This window comes from Camelus bactrianus, chromosome 14 (assembly GCF_048773025.1).
Source record: "Camelus bactrianus isolate YW-2024 breed Bactrian camel chromosome 14, ASM4877302v1, whole genome shotgun sequence".
Classification (NCBI taxonomy): domain Eukaryota; kingdom Metazoa; phylum Chordata; class Mammalia; order Artiodactyla; family Camelidae; genus Camelus; species Camelus bactrianus.
In genome coordinates this window covers 70,959,787-70,984,076 of record NC_133552.1, presented here as the reverse complement: position 1 = coordinate 70,984,076, position 24,290 = coordinate 70,959,787, and the positions used below count along the sequence as shown (strand labels likewise).

Sequence of the window (24,290 nt, the reverse complement as noted above, 5' to 3'; positions counted from 1 at the left end):
GTTTTTGTGCCAGTACCATACTGTTTTCATTACTGTAGCTCTGCAGTATTGTCTGCAGTCAGGGAGCATGATTCCTCCAGCTCTGTTCTTCTTTCTCAAGATTATTTTGGCTATTCAAATTTTAAAATCATTTGTCTTAGTTCTGTGAAAAGTGCCCTTGGTTTTTTGATAGAGATTGCACTGGATCTGTAGATTGCCTTGGGTAGTATGGTCACTTTAACAATATTAATTCTTCCAACCCATGAACATAGTATATCTTTCCACATGTTTGTGTCATCTTCAATTTCTTTAATCAGTGTCATAGTTTTCTGTGTATGGGTCTTTTACCTCCTTAAGTAGGTTTATTACTAGGTATTTTATTCTTTTGGATGTAAGGGTAAGTGGGATTGTTTCCTTAATTTCTCTTTCTCATCGTTTATTGTTAGTGTGTAGAAACGCACAGATTTCTGTATACTAATTTTGTATTCTGCAACTTTACCAAATTCATTGATGAGCTCTAGTAATTTTCTGGTAGCGTCTTTAGGATTTTCTATGTATAATATCATGTCATCTGCAAACAGTGACAGTTTTACTTCTTCCTTTCCAATTTGAATTCCTTTTATTTCTTTTTATTTTCTGATTTCTGTGGCTAGGATTTCCAATACTGTATTGAATAAAAGAGCCACTTCATCTTTAGAATGGAGAATTTAGTTCATTTACACTTAAAGTAATTATTGATACAGACTTACAATTTTGTTAATTGCTTTCTGACTGTTTTGAAGTTCCTTTCTTCCTCTTTTGCTCTTTTCCTTTCAGATTTGATTATTTTCTTTAGTGGTATGCTTTGATTCCTTTCCATGTATTTTTTGTGCATCTGTGATAAATTTTTGCCTTGTGGTTACCATGAGGCTTACATAAAACATCTTAAAACAGTTTACTTTTAGCTGATAACTTAACTTAGAATGCATATAAAAGCTCTACACTTTTACACTCTCCCCTCCCATATTTTGTTCTTGATATCACAATTTACATTTATTTACATCTATTGATATTATATATCCATTAACAAATTATTGTAGTTAGTTATTTTAAGAGTTTTGTCTTTTAACCTTTGTACTAGAGTTACAAGTGATTATCCCACCACTATTACAATATTAGGATATGCTAAATTTAACTATATACTTACCGTTACCAGTGAATTGCTTTTCTGTTAGGAATCAGTGGCCTTTTGTTTCAGCTTGAAGAACTTCCATTAACACTTCTTCTAAGGCTGGTCTAGGGGTGATGAGCTCCTTCAGCATCTGTTTGGAAAACTTCTTCTATCTTCTTCAGTTCTGAAGGACAAATTTTCTGAGTATAGTATTCTTGGTTTGTGTATCCCCCCACCCCCGACCTTGTTAATTATAACATCTCACTCCCTTCTGACCTGCAAAGTTTGTGCTGAAAAATCCACTGACAGTCTTGTGGGGGTTCCCTTGTACATAACAAGTTGCTTTTCTCTTTCTGTTCTTAAGAATCAGTCTTTAACTTTTGACAATATGTCTCAGTGTGGGTCTCTTTGGATCCATCTTAATTGGTACTCCTTAGGCTTCCTGTATCTGGGTGTCTGTTCCTTTCTATGGGTTATGTTTTCAGTTATTATTATTTTTGGAATAAGGCTTTTACCCCTTTCCCTCTCTTTCCTTCTGGGACCTCTGTAATGCATATATTGGTCTGTTTGCTGGTGTCCTATAAGTCTCTTAAGCTATCTTTACTTTTTCATTCTTCTTCTTTTTGCTTCTCTAATTGGATGAATTCTACTGCCCTGCCTTCGAGCTTGCTGATCCTTCCCTCCAGTTGATTTAGTCTGCTGTTGACCATCTACTGAATTTTTCAGTTTAGTTATTGTATTCTTCAGCTCTATGATTTCTATTTGGTACTTTTTAATATTTTCTTTCTTTGTTGAAATTCATACTTCATGCAATGCTCTCCTGACCTCAGTGAGTACCTTTGTGACTGTTATTTTGAACTCTAGCCGTTAATTCACTTATCTCTATTTCATTAAGATCAGTTTCTGGATATTTATCTTGTTCTCTTTTTTGGAACATATTCCCCAGGTGTAATTACTCATTAAGGCTAAGACATTACTCACCTTTTTCATTACGAGCATCTCATGAGTGTACAGTGGAGTTTTCCAGAGGCTACATGCTGTGTGGTGATGTTACTACTTTGACAGCCAAATGGACCACGGGTTTATGGATTCTTGAGCTTTAAAACATTTTGTTTTAATTGTGAATACTATAACATCAACAGATATAACCTAGTTATAAACAAAAAGTCCTTTGGGGTTGTCAATAATTTTTAAGAATGTAAAGAGTTCCTAAGACCAAAAAGTATGACAACCGTTGTTTTAAACCATTAATTTTGAAAATGAACACTAACAACCTATGGTTTGTTACACAGGCCAAATATGGTCTGCTGCTTGTTTTTATGAATAAAGTTTTATTGTAACACAGCCCTGCTCATTCATTTACTACTGTAAATGTATTATAAGGCTGCTTTCTCACTACAGTGGCAGAGTTCAGTAGCTGTGACAGAGACCATGTAGCCTGCAAAGTCTCAAATATTTATCATCTATCCCCTTTCAGCCAGAGTTGGTGTGGCTGGGTCAGCTGGGCCTCCCTGGTTCCACAGTAAGTTCTTCTCTCCCCTCCCCCACAAAATTTTTGGGGCTCAGAAGTCAGAGCAAGAGCACAGCAATGCGTGAAACTGACTGTATGTCCAACAGTCATAGATGTTTTTTAATAATAAATAAGTCAGTTTTTGGTAAACATTTTATATTTTATAAGGAGTAGACATAACCAGCAAAATAGTCAGATGATTGAAGCTACATTTTTAAAAAGCGGTATTTTGTTACATACAATTCTATGTAGGAAAGGTACCATAACTGGAGTTCACATTCATAGCAACTAAAATTTTTATTTAATAAATTGGCATAGCACCAAAAACACATGAACATTTAAAATATTCACTAGAAGGAAAAAGTACTATAGAACGCACAGTTGCAGAAAGCTACATTACTATTTTAAAATAAACTGCCTCAGACTGCAAAGAGGAAACCCACAGACGCTGCACTTAGAGTTCCCATCACAGGGGTTACAACACTGTGGTGTCAGAGGCCATGACAGAGGTGCGCAGGGGGGACGGGGCACAACGGCTATAGCGGAATGACAGCTGCTCACTTTCCAGAAACCACAACTCACAGAAAACCAACAAAAAGCACGATGAGATACAGACCCCAACAGAACCCTTGCTTACGAATGTGTGAAACGCAAAGTCCAAGTTATGTTTAAGGTGCTTTAGATACTAGTCTTCTTCCCTGTTTTGGTCATACTTTTCTGCTTCCTAAAGGAGATTTTTTTCCTGTATTAGTTGTATTATATATACTAGTCTGTACTAAAAACGGTAAAATCTATGTAAACTGTTCAAATTTTTAAAAGATCGCTCCTTAAGAATGGTTTCTAAGCCACGTTAATAGTTCTGGTTTCTCATTTCTTTATAAGGAGTAAATTCACCTTGCTCGCTTTATTCCAGGCTAATTTATACACTTGTGAAATGCCTCCTCGAATCCACAGAATGCCGAAGGGAGCTCACCACCGTCACAAATGCGCACGTTGCTCAGTCTGCCCCTTCGCTCTTCTGGGATCCAGCCTCTGTGAAATCTTCCGCCTCACCCCTCTTCCTGACATGGCCCTCCTCGAGGGGTCTTCCATCACACTCGCGGGCTCGGACACACGCTCTGGGCTGGTACAGCTGCACCGCTGGCCGGTCCTGCCAGGAAAGAAGGTGTGTTACTTTTCCAAGGGCCAAAAACATAGGAAGGGACACAGTTCTATTTCTAAGACCTGATAATCCTAATTATCTAAAGAAAATCAGTCTTGCAGCTAAAAACCAGCTCTTTTCACGTATTATCTCAGAAATCAGGCATTTTGAGACCAAAAAAGCCATGAAAAGGAAGACAGTTAATATTTAAAATAAATTGAAAGCAGGTAAAATTAGTATCTGGGTAAGTTACTGTTAAAACCTAGAACACCCTATACAATTAATACAATCATGGCATTCCCCTCCCATTTTGAGAGATGAAAACTCCAACACACACATATCTCAGCCCCTCAAATTCACCAGGGAGGATGTGAAGTCTGAAACAAAATGAGGTGTGGCCCCTCAGAGAGATGGCTTTTTAGAGCTACTAACTAAGCAGTCATTAACATTTGTAATAAGCAATTTCTGTGTAGCTTATTCCTGAACTGTTACCTTTACAGAAAATAAACCTAACCAGTCATCATACTAAACTCTTAGAGATAGTGGGATTAAATACCTGAAATGAAACTAAACTGTTCAGGGAATGGGGAGAGGAAGCCAGCTGGCTCAGCATGGACCCAGCCCTACGGCCGAGGGAGGGGGCAGCTGACCCAGCTTAGCAGAGCTTCCAGCCCTGAGGGAGTAGAGCAGCCCCACAGCCTCCATGGCCACCTGGGGGCCCAGGACAGCGTGAGTCAGGTGGGCACGTCCTGGGCTGGGTTTCTCCAGGGCCCACCCTTGGGCTGTGTGTGGAGGCCTCACATCACCACCATGGGGCTTATCGAAACACTCTTCTCCTTGGCCAGGCTGAGAAAGGAAAAGAGTGGGAAAGGGCTTGGCAGGCCCCATGGATCTGAACTCCTGCGTGGCCCGAGAGGCAGGCTCCACACACCACCTCTGCCTGGGGCTCTGCTCTCCCAAGTAACGTGTGCACAGAGAGACCCTGAAAGAGCATAATCGCTTGCCGAGCCTCGTAAGAAAGGAGCCATCACACACAAAGGTGTGCAAAGACCCACACCACTCACTGCTGCTAAACAAAAAGGCAGTTAAACACAAGCGTTCCTGTGAACAAACCCCACCAGAAAGCCCCATGGCTGTACCTGGTACCTGAGGTTAAGGTACCTACAGACCCTTTGAGTAAAACGGGTGTGGCCAGTCAAGGGTGACGATGAGAAGGCCCTGCTGTCTGGAGTCCTGCCTCGCCTTCACTGGGGATGCTTTAAAACCAACGTCACTGACACCCACCACACCCTGGACGGATCTGCAGGGAGTTGCGCCAAGTGGAAAAGCCAGTCTCAGAGGCCACACACATGCTCCCAATCACAGAGCTCCCTGAAAAGACAAAACCACGGAGGCAGAGCAGAGGTGGCCACCAGAATCACGGGCGGGCTGGGAGGTGGGTGTGCCCTGCAGCTCGTGACCAGCACTGGGGCAGGGGCCGGGGCCTGGCAGGGAGATGACCCCAGTTACAGTGCTTCTCTGCGACAATGTGACCTGAATAAAACTTAAACTCAAGCTTCTGAAAGAAAAGCTGTCTGTTGGGCTAAGTTAAGTACACAATCCCAATTCCATGCTGATTGTGTAGAGCAAACCTATGGTGTTTATGAGCTTTTCGAATATCCAAGAACAATCAGAACACTTTTGGGGGGATCAGGATGGAGAAGGGGAGGACACAGAGCTCACCTCCCCCAACAAACACATCAAAAATAAATCGACCTGTGGAACAATTCTCACATAAAACTAGCTAGAGACTAGCAGAAGATCTCCTATGCAACGAAAGCTGCAAGAAAGATCTCCATGTAACTGGGCAGGATGGGAAAAAGGCATCTGTGGGGACCCGTGTCCCTGGTGGGAACTGTAAGGAGGTGAAGATCCGCATGGGTGGTCCCTCATCCTGGGGAGCAAGCAGGTCCAGCCACAATCTGGGTATCCCAGTCCCAGGGTTCTGCTTGGAGGAGATGGACTCCCTTGCCTGCTGGGAAATCCGCTGAGACAGAGAAGGGCTGGAGAAGCTCAGACTCCACTTGTTAGGAGCACAAGTGTGCTGACAATCAGGGTGGAAAGAGAGTCTTGCACTGGCAGCTGCCACCTCACTGCACTTGGGGCAAACATCCTGGCCTGCTCACTCCACACCACAGCCTGGTGTGAGATCTGGGCAGAGACTCAGTCTAGCAGTGCAGAGACAGAGAAGAGCGTGGGACTGTGGTACAGGTGAGGTGGCAAAGGCCACTGTTGGCATGTGCAGGAGTACACAGCGGTTGTCTCCGAGCAAGAGCCCTCAGCTCCGCCCACTCCAGAGCACAACTTAGTGTTGGATCTGGGGCAGAGGGTCCTGGGAGAGTCTGCCACAGAGGCAGCCCAGACCCCAGGCAGCAGCACAGCCACCTCAATTCCTGCAGCCACATTGCCCTGACCCCCAGCCCCACAGCCTACTCCACAGCCTTGCATGAGATCGGGGTAAACACAACAGAGAAAGGGATGCAACTCTGGGCTGCTTCTGAGGGGAACCACAGATGCCCACACAATCAGCACGTATGTCTTCTGTGACTGCATGGGCCACATTTGCTTTTTAGCAGTCACCTCCTTTGGGGCAGGACACACACTCAAGGGCAATGAAGCTTTACTGAACCCAACCCTCATGGCTTCTACTCCAACAATGGGGGAACAGACCTCACCCCTGACAGGAAGCCCCCACTCATACCCTGCATAGGGTCTAGATACTCCAACACCAACCACACCTCCTATCAAGGGGATAATTGCCAGCACACCCTGAGGAAAGACAAGGCTTCCATACCAAACCAGCCCTTATGCCAAAAACACTGGACATACATAGTTTATACATAAAAACACACTATTAAGACCACAGTAGACAACTGTTTCTCCTAAATTCACAGAGACAGAGAAAGTAAAATAAAAAGGCAGAGGAACCACTCCCAATTAAAAGAACAAGAGAAATCCCCTGAAAGAACAAATAATGAAACAAAGCTCAGTCTACTAACCGACTAGACTCCAAGTTCAAAAAGGAAGTAGTAAAAATGCTAACTGAATTAAGAAAGATTATTGATAGAAATGCAGATCACTGTAAAAAGGAACTAGAAACTATAAAGATGAACCAATCAAAAATAGTTCAATTGCTGAGATAAAAAACAATCTAGAAGCAATTAACAGTGGACTAAGTGACACAGAAGAACAAATCAATGACCTGGAAGAGAGAATAATAAAAATCACGCAATCGGAACAGCTGACAGAAAGACAAAGGAAAGAAATGAAAGCAACATACGAAATCTATGGGATAATGTAAAATGTACCAACCTGTGTATAACAGGGATTCCAGAAGGAGAAGAGAGAAGGAAAATGAAAATGTATTTGAAGAAATTATGGCTGAAAACTACCCTAACCTAAAGAAGGAAACAGATATCCAGGTACAGTAAGCACAGAGTCCCAAACAAGATAAACCCAGAGACCCACACCAAGACTTGTTATAATTAAAATGGCAAAAGATAAAGATAAAGAGAGGATTCTAAAGGCAGCAAGAGAGAGTCAGTTACAGGGACCCCCCTGAGGCTATCAGCTGATTCCTCTGGAGAAACTCTGCAGCCAGAATGGAGTAACATGATATATTCCAAGTTCTGAAAGGAAAACACCTGCAACCTAGGATACCCTACCAGCAAGATCATCATTTAGAACAAAAGGAGATACAAAGAATTTCTCAGGCAAGGAAAAATGAAAAGAATTCAGCAATTCTTAACCTACCTAAAAAGAAACACTGAAGGGTCTTCTGTAAATAGAAAAGAAGAAAGAATCTATAGGAAAGGGAAAGTCACAACAGGAAAGGCTGAAAATCACTTAAATAAACCAGCACGTAGATTAAAAAAACAATAATAAAAAAAAAAAAACCTGTGAAAAACGATTACAACTACAATTAACAGTAAAAGAATATGCATGGAAATATAAAGTAGGACATCAAAATCACAAAACGTACAGGAGAGGGATATCAAAAATGCAGCTATTTCAGAATGTGTTCAAATTTGAATGACTATCACTCAAATTTAATTTCAAAGACATTCTTGAACTCCATGGTAACCGCCAATCAAAAATACACAACAGAGTCACAAAAACCAAAAAGAAAGGAACTCAAGCATACCAAAAAGGAAAATCGTCAAACCAACAAAGAAAAACAACAAGGAAGAGATGAACAAAGAACTACAAAAACAACTGAAAAATGACTAAAATGGCAATAAGTATACACCTATCAACAATTACTTTAAGTGTTAACAGACCAAATGCTCCAATGAAAAGACACTGAGTGGAAGACTGGATAAGAAAATAAGAACCTCCAACATGCTGCCTACAAGAGACTTACTTCAGGGCAAAACACAGACAAAGTGAGAGGATGAAAAAGATATTTCATGCAAATGGAAATGCCAAGAAAGCAGGGGTAGCAGTGCTCATATCACATAAAACAGACTTTAAAACAAAGGCCATAAAGAAAAAGAAGGGCATTATATAATGATAAAGGGATCAATGCAAGAAGAGGGTGTTATACCCATTAACGTATATGCACCCAATACAGGAGCACCTAAATATATAAAATAAAGACTGACATAATGGGAGAAGCAGACAATAATGAAACTTAAGCCCACTGACATCAACAGACAGATCATACAGACAGAAAACCAAAAGGCAACAGAGATACTAAATGACACAATAGACCAACTGGACTTAATTTATACCTACAGGACTGCATCCAAAAACCCCGGAATACACATTCTTTTCCAGGGTGGACCCTCACTGTCAAGTGTGCACCCTGCACCTCAAGACACCACGCAGACTTCCCTCGTTTGGTTAATAAAAGAATTTCTGTTTGGAAAAGCAGCGGGAAGCCTGCAGAAGCAGTTTATATTTTCAGCAGATGGAAATGAAGTGAGAGGTTATCCCAAGTGAGTGAAAGAACCTTGTTTCCCAGGCGCTCCTTTCTGGCCACCAGCCAGTCCTCACTCCTCTGCTCCATGGGGGCGCCCCAGTCCTGGCTCCCTGCCCTCCCTCTGTCTGGGGCGAAGCCTTTCCCTGACTTCGTCTCTTCATTGCCTCTTCCTGAAAGCCTGTCCAGCTCGCAGTGAGCTCTCTGCTTCCTGCTGTCGTCCAGGTGGTGTCTCTGTGCTTCAAGTTCTTGTTCCCGGCATCTTCTTTCTGCATCCCTTTGCTCTTTATCACTGTCGTTTTGTGACCTGTGATTAAACACAAATGATCAGCAACCTCTTGCAAACTGCTTGTCAGTTACCCGTCCTCCCTTCCAGACTGGAAGGTCAAAAACAGGCCAGGAATACGTAGGTCTGCTCATCCCCATGGTGCCAAGTTTGCACATGACAGGTATTCAATAAGAAACTTTTGAAGAGATGAATAAACAACAGTAATAACTATATTTGCTGTTATACCTGAGTGACACATATGTAATAGGCACTACGGGAAGATACCATGTACACATATTTTTATTATTCTCAGTAAATACAACCTCCCCTTTTCTGAAATGAGATTAACAGTGGTCAAGGGACTTTCCTGAGAGCCCAGATACACATCCATCATGACACAGAGCCGGTATCTACAGCTGCGTTTCTGCTCCAAGCAGAGCTAAAGTTAACTGAAGATTAACGTATGCTGTTATCAAACTGTTAAATGAATAGAGAGAAAGTAAGTGGCTACTTAGCTCATCTGGTTCTTAAAGTCTTTCTCTCCACGAACCTCACACACTGTCTGGCTCCCCGCGCACAAAGGCAGCAGAGCAGACAGGAACAGAAAGATCTACCAGAAAAGCACAAATCTGTGCAAGAAACATGACAAGGGCACTCTGTGTCACAAGCAATAGTAACAGAAATGCCTGTAACATAAACCAGAGTGTTAAAAGACCATAGATTTGATAGTCACACATGAATTAATTTTATAAACAAACCAATTAACCAGAACCACCAAAAAGAGGACAAAAACTTTATCACAACTCTGTACAAGGAAGGCAGTAAGAAACCATTCAGATTATATTGATTCTGGACAAACAGCAGCCTAATCCCATGACCTCACCCTGCTCCCTCCGAACTCAAACCTACTTCCAGACACTCTGTGAGCAGAGGGGCCCTGGGCTCCAGGAAGCTCTGCAGGCGTCCAGGTCCAGCCCATGGGTAAGAGCCCCTGGTCAGGGGAAGAAGCAGCCCAGCTGCATGTGGCACCCGACTGTGGGGAGGGGATCAAACCCTGAGGACACAGGGCAGGAGGCAGGGGCTCCCTTCTGCCAAGCCCCTGGCTGGTCTTTGGCCCCACTCAGAGACTGCCATGTCCCATCCCAGAGAACACTGCCTGAGCTCCTCTCACCAGCTGCTCATCATGAGCAGGCAGAGGACCCCCGCTGGCGGAGGGGGGCTAGCAGAACACCAGTACCCACAGCTGCTGGTCAGATCCCGTGGTGGGACAGAGGGTTGCCCACTCCAGCAAAGGAATGACAGTACTTAGGGTTCTATTTCTGTATCACAAAAGATTCCCAGCACCTAACAGACTGGGTTCTCAAATCTGTAATTCTGTAGATGAATTGAAGGAGGTCCGGAAGATCAAGTGGGCAAAGTATCTCAAAACAGAGAGGAAAATTACAAACTGATAAAAATCCCAAAGGAAGAGAGATTGGGAAGATCTTGAAACCCAGAAGTGCAGTGACAGGGGCCCAAGAGAAGAGGCAGGAGAGGACAGTTAAGGAGATAACACAAGGACATGCCCCTTCTGAAGACAAACCGAATGGGTTCACCAAGTTCCCACTTGACCAAGGAGGGATAACAATGTGGACAAGCATATTCTGGCAAAATTCCTGAATTCCAAGCATACTGTGATGTGTAAGTACTTGCACTGGCAAAGGAAACATGACCGTGACCCAAAGGCCACCTCAGACAAGCAACATGGTCAGAGAAACAGAAGCACAGGCTCACTTTTCCCTGAGCTCCTCCCGTGAGCTCTCCAAGGGCCCAGACTTCATGCCTGCATGGCTGGGACACAGTTCCCGTTTCCCATCTCCGGGGTCAGTTTCCTCTCCTCTTTCTTTTGCTTTCTCAGTGCTTGGTTCTTCTCCCTTTTCTGGTTTCTTGAGAAGCTGAAAAATTATCATGTTAGTAAAATATCACTTTAAGAGTGTATCATGGAGGGTAGGGTGTAGCTCAGTGGTAGACTGAATGCCTAGAACGCATGAGGTCCTGGGTTCAAGCCCCAGTACCTCCATCAAAAAAAAAGGAAACCCAATTACCTACCCACAGAAAGTAAATTAAAAAAAAAAAAAAAAAGAACAATTTTTTTTAAGTTTATCATAAAAGAAGTTATTTAATAAATAATTTAAAATACACAACAATACTGAGTCCAAATGTTTGAACAGCAAAAAGAGTAAGCTAAAGGCCCACTGAACGGGTTTTTGGTAAAATACACAGGGGAATGTTCAGTCAATGAAATACTCTGTAGCTATAAAAACAATTTAGGATAGTTACTGTGATGAAAACTTACTTATACTAACGAATAAAAGAATGTTACAAAGCAGAATGACTTCTAGCTATATGTTGATTCACACACACAGAAAAATGTCTAAAAGGCTTGCAACACTGTGTTAACAGTGATCATTTTTAGTTGGCAGAACTGAAATGATTTTCCATCATCTACAGGTTTTAGTTTTTCTAAAATGAAGACGTATCACTTTCGTAATAAGGAAAAAACCTTTTTTTATTTTTAAAAAGACTGCTTTATATTGATGACTTTGAGACTAGTTTAGAGTTTTCAAACACTGTTCTCTTTCTGGAGAGAGACTCAGAGGTTGCTAGGATCCATTTAATTTGGTATGAAACTGGCCTCCCTCCCTGTTCTTACTCTGAAATTTAAGTACTGCAGGGCGAAGTCAGTTTGTAGAAAATGAACGGAAGGTCTGCTAACGGGAATTCTGTTCTCCCTAGACATATTCTATATTGCAGCACAGCAAAACTATACACAGATACATTTAGACTAAACTAGTTCCTTTAAGAATGAAACATGGGCTGACAGGCAAAATGCAGAAAGGTGCTTCTCATGAGAGGTGAACACCGTCACCTGCACATATGCTCTTACTCTGCCTGCGGGGGATCTGCGAATTCTAACACTTCCTTTCAGATAACACTCTATATTTTTTTTAATTAAAAAAGCAATATATGCTGGTAATAAATGCAAACCCCAGGGAGGGGCAATAGCATACACCTCCATCCACCCAACAGATGGTTTTGTGCACCTCTGAACCGTTTTTACTCACAGTATTTCTGGAACCAAAGGTTAGGGTTAGACCCCCCTACCACACCACTTCTCCAACACAGGCTGGGTATCCCATGGTTCACCCCAGTCCTGACACCATCTACCTGCCATTAATGTCAGATCCCACGAGACTGTCCCCACTTCAGAGGCCAGTTTAAGTCCCAGGTTGTCTGGGACCAGCACTTCTGATGGGCTGGCTATAAGCTCAGGGGGGTTCTGAATAAGAGTGACTCACGGAACTGTGGAAAGTGTGTCACTCACTATGAGTGGTTTGTTATAAATGGTACAGTGCAGGGACAGCTAGATGGGAGAGATGCGAGGACACAGCAGCAGGGAGAGGTCTGAGGCTTCCATGCGCACCTGGGATCCGCCTTCTTGGCAGCCAGATGCACGTGCTCACAAGCTTGGGTGCTCTCCAAACCCCCCACTTAGGGGACTTTCAGAGAGACTCCATTACACAGGGCTCACTGACTGAATCACTGGCCATTGGTGACTGAACTCAACCTCCAACCCTCTCCCCTTCTGGAGGTCGGGGAGTGGGGCTAAAAGTTCCAGTCCTCTAATCATGCCTTGGTCTTTCTTAAGCCCCATCCTGAAGCCATCCAGGGCCCCAGACACTGGTCAGCTCATTAGCATACAGACACTCCTGTCACTCCAGAGACAAGGGTTTTAGGAGCAGTATGCCATACATTGGGAAAAAGACCCTGTATCAGGTGCTAGGGATACAGTTGGGAATAAGAGACAAGTGCCCACAATTAAGGAACTTACATTTAACATTCTAGCTGAGGCAGTGGTGGCCGTGGGGGTGGAAGACTGGTGTACACAGTGACAGAAACAGAAAAGAGTGAACAAGACAATCTCAGGTGGTATGAATGCTACAAACACACAATAAAACAGAATAAAAGGACAGTGAGATGTGCGGTAAGGGGAGGAGAAGGAATAGTTTCTCAAGGGGGTCAGGAATGGCATCTCTGCAGATAAGATGTGAACAGGGACCAGACGGTGAACAGGAGCCACAGATGAGAAGGCGTGAGTCTGGGGAGAAAAGCTCCCTGTGGAAGCGGGGAGGGGGAGGAGAGAGGGACAGGACACAGGGGAGGCAGAAGCCAGGGCCACATCCAGGGAGCCCTGCCCAGCCCTCAGTTCTACTTGTTCCACAGGCATCTGCTTTTAAAGAGCTTCGTGAAAGAGATCACACAATTGTCTTGGATAATGCTATTTATAGCCTACAGTTACGTACTCAGGATTTTGTTTGTAACTGTGCTAACCTGACCTACCTCAACTTGAGCTCACTGCTTAGTTTTCAAGTCCTTGGAGGAAATAAAATGCTGAGTTGCTCTCCCTAAATCATATTTTTCTTTACTGTTAAAAACAGCCACGAGAGCCTCTCTCTGCCTCATTACTTTCAGGGTATTAATACAAATTCTTTCGGCATTTCTTTGCAGATTTTATTTTTCAAGTTCTCTTCTTTAAATTAGAATTCTCCAGAAGAATCATAGGTCAGAGACACCCAAATTGAGCACAGATGCTCATTAAAGGCTACGCCTGGAGTCAGACACATAGGGTCAGGTCAGAACACCACACACTGCGGAGGACAGAGCTGTGGACGGCTCATGTCACAGGTCTAACCTACCACCAGGATTCTTTTTTACCAGATTGGAATAAGACTAAGCCTTTCTCTCACTGGGCCCATGTTTTGTTTTCTTTTTTTCTAGATAAAGAGTCCTACAGTTACTTTCACTGACTTAAAATTTTTTATTATTATTATTTTATTTTATTTTTTGGCAGGGAGAGGTAATTAGGTTTTATTATTTACTTTTAGAGGAGGTACAGGGGATTGAACCCAGGGCCTCATGCATGCTAAGCATACGCTCTACTACTTGAGCTATATCCCCACCTAAATTTGTGTTTATTTCTTTGGCTTATTTTGGATGCTAATTCCATACTCAAAAATGTAAAAGTAAAATGCTATACTCCAAATATTTTGTCTTACTTAAAGTCATAGTGAAAACTGTGGGCTACAAGTTTCAACGACTCTTCCTGAAAAACTCTGATAGCTGTTGACAAAAGTGCTTCTGAGAATATACAGCCTTAGACTAGCTATCATTCTTTGCTGAGGAAAGTAAAGGAAAAGGTTAGACAGTATTTGCACACCTGTGACCATAAAATCTGCATTAAACGTGTACCTACTTCCTCGCAGGTCATGACAGAGCGGCCTTTCCACAGTGACAAAGACCTTCCCCATAACGTGAAGGTTTCATTTGACTAGTTATCCTTCAAGGGCTGTTAGTTCACACTGCTGAGACTATCTGCATTTGCCACAGGAAGTACGTCCGCTACACTTTTGTTATGAAGAGTCGCGTGCTCACTCAGGCCACACCGACAAGCAGAAAACACCCTCTCCGAGTTACTTCCTGAGGGACCCCGGCCTGGCCTGTTCCCGGTCCATGTTCTGGCAGATGTGGGGAAGGTGATCTTCACTGAATACTGCTGACTGGCTTCCTCTACTTCATCAGTGTTATTATCAGATTATGAGACTTTAAAACTACACAGATCTGTGTCCAATTCTCAAAGCCAAGATGAAAGAAATGACTTGGGATGATTTCTTGTGGGGCAAACGGCTCCCTACTCATCTTTGCACACTGGGGTTTCATCTTTGCCACAAACGTGTGTGAGCAACATGGCCTGGCCCACACCTTCATCAAGCTGAGTTTTTCAGCAACGTCCTTACACTTAAGAGAGACATTTCAAGAAACAGTCTTCAGAAATAATGTCACTCATTACTGCTGTTCATAAATACTTCAGGTTTTCCTCTGGCACTTCCTCTGTCCCCACTTGAGATTAGCTGGGGATGTGCACCATGTTTTGGCAGGTGAAATCTGAGCAGGTAGGATGGATGTCACTTCCATGTGGAAGGCTTAGGAACTAGCGTGCAATGTGCTGTGTTACGCATCCCCTTCCCCTGTCATTAAGACTGCGGAAGCAGATGCCAGATGGTGCCTCCATCAGCTTGGGTCACTGAGTGGCCGTGTTGGGCAATGCACAGTCGACATCAATGTGGCCCAGAAAAGGACCTGAGTTATGTGAAACCAATGAGATTTTGAGAGTGTTACTGCAGCATAACCACCAGTCCTGACGGATACAAGTAGTTGTGTGTTTCATAGGAATGTTGTTGAGACATTGTTCCCTCCATTGCTAGTGAACCCCACATGACCACCTATGCGGGAAATTGTTTTAGAAGTCAAAGTCCAGAAAAGGCTTTGCTTCCCTTGAAGAACTGGCATGTTTTCTCTGCATGGATAATGGAAACTGTTTCTGATCAGCTTTTCTGGTTTTGACTGCCAAGCACATCAGACACTGACCGACAGCTCAGTTAGGTGTTTGCGACCTCTTTCCCATCCTTCCCTGGCTACCTCTGTTCCTCCAAGTCCTGACCTTTCATATTTTTCAATTTATATTATATAATTTTAATGAATCCCTAAAAGGTACCGTAAACCCTTCATGGAACAGGTAAGATTCACATTAGGCTACAATCCGGGCTCAGTTTAAGTCACCTGAGCGGAGCACTGAGAAGGCGAGGCTGACCCCAATGCGGACAGTAAGTTTTACACAGAGGAAAGCTCCCTCTCAGCACTAAGCCACACTCCTGAGAGAGTGCATCAGCCAAGGGAGAAGCTGGGCGAGGGAGGCAGAAGCCGTTGCTGCCACAAGAGAAATGGGACAACCCGGTTCTATGAGTCAGGCTTCATGTAGAAAGGGCAGTGAACACAAAGCCAGCGGGTTTCAAATATGCAGTTTTTCAGTCAAGAAATCTTCCTTCAAAGGCAAATATAAGCAGAAGCCCAACCTATGACATTCAAATGTGGGGCTCCTCTGGGTGCCGTGCTCCTGTCTCCCCAGGAGGCCAGTCCCCTTCCCCACCCACCTACGTGGTCCTCCCAACACAGCACGCCCAAGGAACCCCAGGGGCTCGGGGAACACAGTGTGAGAAAAGAACTCTAACAGTTAAAGACTACACTCATTGAAAATGTTCTTAAAGTTCTAAAGAGCTAAAATACCTAAAAGGTAGAACTATTTTTGGAAAAAGGAAACGAAACGTCTAATCAGAATTACCTGAATCCTTACTTCTTTCTCCGCACTTCTTTTTGGCCTGTCTGCCGCTTTTCTCTTACATCTTTCCTCCTCTCTCCTCCTCTTCCTCTCTTCTTCCCGTAAGCGCTTCTTTTCCAACTCCCTCCTCCTCCGTTCTTCTCGCTTTTCTTCTCGAATTCTCTAGAGATGTGGGAAGTACGTGCATAAACTGTCTGCATGGACGTGACAGGAACAGGAGCGCTGTTCATCAGGTAAAAGGCCAGACCTACCTGCTTCTCTAATTTTCTGTTTTTAATATATTCCAAAAGAGGCGTGGTTCTTCTAGCTGAAATACAAAAATTGCAATGTGGTATTACCTCTAAAAAAAGATTTCTTTCCTTTATTTTAAATACTTGCTTTCAATTCAATCTTTAAAATAATTAGAGGAATTAAAATATACATGAACATATACTATATTTGAGGGAGTTCTTATTTCATCACTATAAAGTCAAATAATTTGGAGGTATTGACAATTTTACACATGCTAGGCATTTAATTCCAGACTCTTCAGGGAATCTTCTATATTACAAATATGGTATAAAAGCAAAATGAGTACAATACATTAAACTTCCCAAATGTTATGACTATCTTAACATTTTTGCTGATAATTTAAATCAGCACATAACATTTGTAGATACAGTCAGCCCTCCGTACCTGCAGGTTCAACATCCACAGGTTCAACCAACTGTGGATCAAAAATATTTGGGGGGAAAAGTCCAGAAAGTTCTCTAAGGCAAAACTTTGAATTTGCCACTGAGTGGCAACTATTTTCATAGCGCTCACAGCAAATCAAGTACTATAAGTCACCTCGAGACGACTGGAAATACCCGGGAGGGCGTAGGGAGGCCACATGCACGCACAGCACTGTGTTTTAGAGAGGACTGAAGCGCCCACAGACTTTGGTATCCGTTGGGGGCGGGGGGAGGGGGGCTGCTGGAAATCCGTGCAGACTCTGCTCTGCACTGTGGAAGTTCCGGCCTTGCCCACCAAGGGCAGGGCTGAGACCCTGGATGGGTGGAGGTTGACATGGAGACTCGGCCTGCCTCCCTCCTTTCCTGCAGAACACCTGCCTTGTTACCCCAAAGCAGTGATGTGAATGAGGGGTAAATGAGACCTTGCATGAGAAAGTGCTTTACAAACCATAGAAGTGTCACTGTTAGACCTCCAGAGAGCTGTTACCACAACCTATGAGGAAACCGGGAAGCTGAGGCTCCGGACAAGGTCACGGGGTTGCTAAGTCTCAGAGCTGGGACTGAGCCCAGGTTTGTCTGCTCTGTAGACCCTGATATACACTGAACTAACCTGAACTTCAGAGTGAATTAAAACTTCCATTTAACCCACTCTGCTTAGACTTGATCGTAAGAATCCACTAAAGGCCAAAATCTAAGAAAAGAAGAAGGCATTTGCCACAAATTGTCTGATTAAGATTAAACCACACAGGCAGAAACAGGAGTCACAGAAACAAAGCCCTCGGCCTGGTCCCGGGCTGGCGGGCTTCCTCAGCAAGTCACTACCATTCGTGTCCCACGCACCCAGCACTGGGCCCGGTACTGGGAGCCAGAGAGGACAGAACTGCACCCTGCTCTGCAGGAGCATGGCTGGAACCTGCAGGGTGGTGTGTGTTTGACCAGCAAGGGGGTATCTAAAACTGCCCAGACATTAAAGCCCTCACTACTTTTCTGAAGCTATCCTATACAAGGGCATTCCCAACAAAGCAGTGAAGAAGTGGGTGGGGGAGGGAGGTGACTTGTGTCAATTTCTGATCTTCTTCTTTTAGTTCTTCTTAAATTCAGCATATTTCTACAGTGAGATCACAATCTGTCCTCAAAACTGTTTCTTCCCTACTTCAGTAACAGTGCCATGGTCCACGGACCTGCTCAAGTCAAACTCCAGGAGGCCCTGATTCCTTCTGCTTTCTTACTGCACATGCCAGACCTCAGCCCAACCCCCAGAGCGCACGCCAACTCGGCCAGCCTGAGTCAAGCGCCTTCCCTGACCACAGCCTCTCTACTAGGGCCCAGCTTCTACCAGCACACACCGTCCCCGACGCTGGAGCAACCAGAGACCACACCACGCCACTCCCTCAATGGTTTCCAGCGTCCCTCCAGTAAAACCCAGCCAACCGTGCTGTGCCCCATCTCCAGCCCATCTGCCCCTTGCAGGCCACGTGCCACCAATGGGCCTGCGCCCGCTGCTCCGGGCCCAATATGCCAGCAACCAGCCCTTGCTTCCTTGCCTGGCTGGTCTCAGGTCAAATGCGGTCTCAGAGGGGCCTCTCACCAAGCCCTTACTCTATTCCAGTATGTTTGTGGAGCTCATCAGGAATGGAAACGCTCTGGTTTGGGCATTTCTGCACGTGTTTGCGGCCATCACCCCAACAAGAGGGCAGCGCGTGAAGGCAGGAGCCAGTGCACCCCATTCTGGTGCAGTCCCCGGTACCCAGTCAGCACATGCAGGGCATGTGTCCACAAATACTTCAGTGAGTAAGTCTTCTGAGCCACATGTTAAATCATCTCTTATAAAACTCCGTTACTACACTAATGAATGTTTCAGTAATGTTCACCTTTTTGATTAATTTACTCAACAAATATTTACCAAAGACCTAAATTTGTCCAAGCAATGTATTATATGCTGAGACTAAAAGACAGAAATACAGTCCCGTTGGTGGGTGTGGGGTGGGGGAACAAAATGAGAAGAGAGTTAAGGCAGAGGGAGACAGACAAATAAGATAAATTATCAACAGTGTCACTGGCCTGGCCTGTAAGTGTCAGTGGGTGAACAGGGTGCAGGCATCAGGAGGGGAGGGAGGAGAAGGGGAGGGGAAGGGAATCGGAGACAGAAAGGGAGACACTACAAGCAGACTGCCTGATAGAAAACAGGGTTTCATGTCTCCAAGTTCTGGGGGACTGCTACCAGGAGACAAGCACTTCTACAACGTACCACCTGCAGGTATAGGGTTGAAGGCCTGATTCACACCAGACTCTTGGCTTTGGCTGGGCTTACCCACTGGCTCAGGAGGCTAAACAGTTTTTTTGAACAGCGGCAAGATGACCTCATACTTAAGCAAAGCATCTCATTTGTGGGACTGCTCTTTGCAAACATGTCTGATTTCAACTTTGAGACATAAGGCTTTTCCCTAATGCAGCCAAGCACACAGCACTCAAATGTCTTCTTTGTTGTTCACACAGAAGCATCATAACTCTGAAACAAAATGACTGTAACTGAAAACTCTGGTGTTCTCCATTGACAGATGCTCAGAATTATTTTCCCAAGTTGCCATCTCACCATCCTTTTGTCAAAGCTGGGAAATATGCACATTTCTGTCACGTGTCGGTTTTTTATCATATAATGAAAAAGAAATAAATATATACTCTATAAATACATATCTCAATAAAGCAAAGAGAAGAAATGAGCAAAACAGACCAATAAGTTCTCTTGTCTTTGCTTCTATGTCCCCCAGAAGAGTTTCAGGATTGGCACTAGTTTTCTCCTCCTCCACACAGTAAGCTTCTAAAAACTTCTTATATTCTGGATCTGTAAATTAAAATAGACAGAAAGAGAAGAAAAATATTCCTTGCCATATACAGGAGAGGAGTCATACTTGATCAGTGTATTTAATTTGGTGGTTTTCCAACCCAGCATCTGAAAAGGACGCACCATCTTCAATGCTTCCAGTTTTAGCATCTTTTTTCTTTAGCTTCTTTTTGGCTATCTTCTGGAATGGAGCAAATTCTACCACTGCAGGATATTCTAGGCCTTTAACAGAAAACAAATTACAAAAAACATTCTGAAATTCTACTGTATTCATTTTGGAAGACAATGCACTAGCTTACTTAAGGATTGAACACAGCATTGACAATATTACTGTTTAAACTATAATTTAATTATACTTTCAAGTAATTGTAATCTTAGCATGTCAAACTCCAGACTTAAACAAAGGATGCACAATTATTTGTTAAATAAAACAAATGTTTTATTTTGTTGTCGTGGTGGTTACAAGATTAAATACACACAAAATTCATTAAACTGTATACCTTAAAATGCTCATTATTAAAGATATGTAACTTATACCTCAATAAACGTTATCACTCTACCACCAAAGAGTTTATCTTAGAATATCTTCAAATAGGTTTCCTAGTCACATTTAAAATTTTTAAGTTTTAAAAGGTTAATTCAATTATCGATCTGTTATGTGAGTTCAAGGAAATGATTCTGCTTAGAAGATACACTCAGCTAAAAGAGAGAGCATCAAACTGAAAAGTTCACAATGAAAGTCACTTGAAACTGATTTTGTTGTTATGTGAGGGGAAACAAACACACAGAAACTTTCACTCAGAGAATCCACTACATGATTACTGAAAAAAAGATGGAACACTTCTACCTTGGCACTAAACTCACTGAGTAATCACTTTTAGATTTGTCAGATGACTATGATATTTTAACTCTCATTTATCTGGAAGACATGTTTGTGCTACCCTCAACTATCCAGAATAAAGTCAAGAACCTGGAGGAGAGCAGGGCTTCAGATAGGCAGGGACAATGTCTGACTCATTTGTATTGCTGTGTCCACAATGCCTAGTACATAGTATTAGGATACAATAATTTAGTTCAGGGACATAAAAAGTTCACTTCTCCAGAAAACTCACTTATATGAAAAACTTGACTCATGATAATACATAAATAGGTTGTCACTACTACACAGAATTGCTGGAATTTCTGGTTTATATATAATTTTAATTTTAAACATAAGCACATAATCACAGTAATAATCAAAATTTATGAGTTTTAGATTAGTATCTAAGAACTTCTTAATTAAAACTCACAAACATGCAGCAAAACTTTTACTTAGAGATTATAATAAAGAGTTTAAAAAGCCAGTGATCCAACCTTTACTGTCAATGAAGATATATCCATCAAAACGATCTCTAAAAAGCAGGATGTCATCAGGGTTTCTAAAGTTAATGTACGCTCTTGAATAGAGATGAGGATAAAGACTGAAATAAGACATAACAATGAAAATGGTTAGTAAAAAACTTAGGACTTCTTTTGGTTTTTGTCTTTTTTTCTTTTCTGGATACAACAGACTACTTCAGATACAACCTTTATGCCACAGAATCATATCTCAGTTAATTACAACAATCTGGATATTCTATAGCAAAAAAACCAAAAACAAAATATTAACTGAGATCTTTTTTTTTTTTTTAACTGAGATCTTTTTAATGATTTGGGAGAGACAGTTTAGGTTGGTTTCTCTACTGCACAGAGCCAGGGTTAAAATACTGGTCCTCAGAGGTGGAAAACCAAAGGCAAGGTTATTCAGAGATAATTCCTAATCATGCATCATGACTGCAATGCAACCTGGTCATGATTCATTGAGAAGAAAACATTATACTGTAAAAGAGATCTTTTGCTGATTTAGAGAATATGTTTACGTATCTTAAGAGTATTTATTGTAGCACATGGCATGTGGTCTACAGAAGAACTAAGCCTTTCTCCCCTTTCTCACAGCTACCAATGCCCTTCACAGGCAGGGACTTTCAACCCCAATTCACAGATGAGAACACTGAGGCCCAGAGAAATTAGGTACTTGCAGAGGGTGTAGCTAGTTAAAACGTGGGACTGGGATTCCAGTCTGAGTCCCTCTGAGACCAGTGCCTGACCTCCTTTAACTGTACCAGTTTTCCTAAACTTTAGTCATGTGAAAAGTCATCTTTATGTTTTTTTAACCATATTTTTTTTACCTGTGATATTTTTCTTTGACTGAACTGACATTTTTTATTTAAATGCATTTACTCAAAAGGAAAGTTTATATGGCTATCATAAATGAGAATGCATGATACTAACGATAAAAAGAAGAATAAAGATAATGTGAAAATCACTAAAAATCAATAGTGAAAATTGCTAAATTCTAGCCAAACTGTCACCTGTTGAAGGGCAAACTTGAGGTCTGCTCTCTTTTTGTTAATAAAAAGGAGATCTGGAAGTGTTAAAGTATTGTCAGAATCATCTTACTACCAAGCTGTAAAAGGGAAGTAAAAAAATACAGCTTGGTTGGGGTGGGTTGGGGTGGGGGGTGTCAGTGGTGGAAGGGAGCACTGGGAGGTTTCTGGGGTCTGGAATATTCTGTTTCTTTATCTAGTGTTAGTTACGTGAGTTACGTGGGCGAATTCACTTGTAAAAATTCATTAGGTTATACATCTACTGTTTATTCACTTTTCTTTGTTGTATTTTAATACAATTAGTTTAACAGGCTGTATGAAATCAGGTTTACTGATATACAAAATGAAAAAAATTAAGTAATATGTTGTTAGACTGTTTTTCTTTTTAGACTATGTTGGTGCTACAGAGATACTCAGATTTATTTTAGAGGAATTGAGTGACCTTTCTACTTAGGAACGACTTGCAGAAATAAAGGTCTGTACTGATTTCCAGGTACATGTGGGAAAGAAGATGGAAACAGATGGTTTCTATTATCTATATTACTTCACCATCAACTGACAGTGCCTCTCAGCTCGTTAATGTTGGTAAAAGCTTCTCACCTGAGATCAGCAGTAAAGAATTCAAAGTAATCATGTGCGGGCAGAGGGTGTAGCTGCTCCGCCAGCTGCTCCTTGGTGAGACCGGGAGGAAGCCGCCGGATTACCACCTGGGGAAAAAACGCTGTCTGGGTTTTGTTTCACTAGTACTGTATCAAGCTTTAATTACCTGAATGCTTGGTCACCTTTGTTTATGCTCAGAGTAAAATCTAAGCCAAGAGACCAGCAGAAACATGCATTTTAGGAAAGATTCAGAAATACATGCATGGAGAACACGGCTATCAAAAGGGTAATGAGGGCTGAACGGTCAGAAAAGGCTGTGCATAGCAGCTCTTTTTCGTGAAATCATTTCATTAATACCAGACAACGGCTGGCATGTGCCCCCCTACCCTCTTCCTGCACGAGGGGCCATACTGGAATGTAAGATACATGTACGAAACACCAACAGCAACAAAACATCGACGCATCTCTTCTTACTGCCGAGAGAACTCCGCCCGCTGCGGACACCTTCCGCCTGCTGACCGTCCGCAGTGTTCACCCTCGTCCACTATCCAATGCTACCAGGCTGTCGGGCTGTGCCTCTCCCGGCCCACCGTCTTCCCTGGACCAGACCGGAACGGACCCTCGCCGAGCCACCCCTCCCTCTCGGGCCCCCTCTGGCCGCGGTCCTCCGCAGCGTGGACGGCTACTGCCCGGCGCTGGTGAGCCCAGCGATTCAGCCCCAACGGGACATATCCTCAGGCTGAACTGACTTTTCTTCCTCCTAAGCCAGGAAAGATTGCGTCAAGGGGGTGTAAAGCTGGGTCTCAGGAGGCACCAGCCCCTCCGCCGCTGGAGCAGCGCAGCCCGGCTGCTGTCCGCGGTGCTGAAGCGTCCGCGGCCCCGCCCCGAACGCGAGCCGGGAGCCTGGCCCCGTCCTTCACCTCGCACCGCCCCAAAGCTAAGACCCGTCCTCTTCTCGCGAGGTTTGCCGGCATGGCTCCACCCCACCCTGCCCCCTCTCCCCACCCCACCTTGCTCAGGACCGTCCTCTTCTCCTCGCGAGGTTTGCTTACACCGCCCGCACAGCCGGAGAACGAGGCCACTGGTGCTTCGGGCTCTCGCCGCGGAGAATAGTGGCAGAACTGGGCTTCCGCGGGTGACGGCTTCTCCCTCCCGCTCGGGCCCCGCGCAGCAACGGCCGCCCCGGGGCCGCCGGCCCCCTCCTTCTCCGAACGCATCCCGCACCCGCCGCGGAGCCGCCGCCGCCTCCCGTCTGGGCCGAAACCTCGCGAGAACTGGGCCGCCCCCACCCAGCCCGCGCCCATCGGAGGCCGCACGCCCCCTTATCCGGCCGGTGCGGTGGCCCGGCCCGCACCCCTCCCGGCCCAGCCTCCGTCTCCGCCCCCAACCGCAGGGCCCGCGCGTGCGATTCCGGGAGCCGTGGAGCCGGGCCTGCCGCGCTCCCCTGCATCCCGACTTAGGAGGGTCTAGGGGCGCACAGGTCGAAGCCCTCGCCCATGAGCGGGTCAG

At 43.9% G+C, this 24,290-nt stretch overlaps 2 protein-coding genes and 1 non-coding gene across 5 annotated transcripts in view; 1 reads left to right on the top strand and 2 right to left on the bottom strand.

Moving 5' to 3' along the window:
* Nucleotides 1–2,718: 2,718 nt before the first annotated feature.
* On the bottom strand, nucleotides 2,719–24,090 carry UPF3A (UPF3A regulator of nonsense mediated mRNA decay). 2 transcript variants are annotated; one of them, XM_010952352.3, is made up of 10 exons: nucleotides 23,792–24,090; nucleotides 22,782–22,888; nucleotides 21,130–21,236; nucleotides 19,900–19,998; nucleotides 19,666–19,776; nucleotides 16,473–16,528; nucleotides 16,225–16,383; nucleotides 10,782–10,942; nucleotides 8,774–9,047; nucleotides 2,719–3,789 (listed from the first exon to the last, which is right to left on the bottom strand). In XM_010952352.3, the coding sequence occupies exons 1-10, from the start codon at nucleotides 24,083–24,085 to the stop codon at nucleotides 3,637–3,639; spliced, it is 1,521 nt and encodes a 506-aa protein (XP_010950654.3). In that variant the 5' UTR covers nucleotides 24,086–24,090; the 3' UTR covers nucleotides 2,719–3,636. The 2 variants fall into 2 exon arrangements, with proteins under 2 accessions (XP_010950654.3, XP_074234733.1); XM_074378632.1 differs by lacking the exons at nucleotides 2,719–3,789; nucleotides 10,782–10,942 and having other exon boundaries at nucleotides 8,880–9,047.
* On the top strand, nucleotides 10,990–11,067 carry TRNAS-AGA (transfer RNA serine (anticodon AGA)). The gene has a single exon. It is a non-coding gene; the product is annotated as a tRNA-Ser (tRNA).
* The window catches only part of CDC16 (cell division cycle 16), a 38,816-nt gene continuing 37,307 nt past the window's right edge, over nucleotides 22,782–24,290 (bottom strand). For both annotated transcript variants that reach the window (XM_074378631.1, XM_074378630.1), the window contains one exon: nucleotides 22,782–22,888. The gene's annotated coding sequence lies outside the window, so the exon portion shown is untranslated. The remainder of the gene's footprint in view (nucleotides 22,889–24,290) is intronic.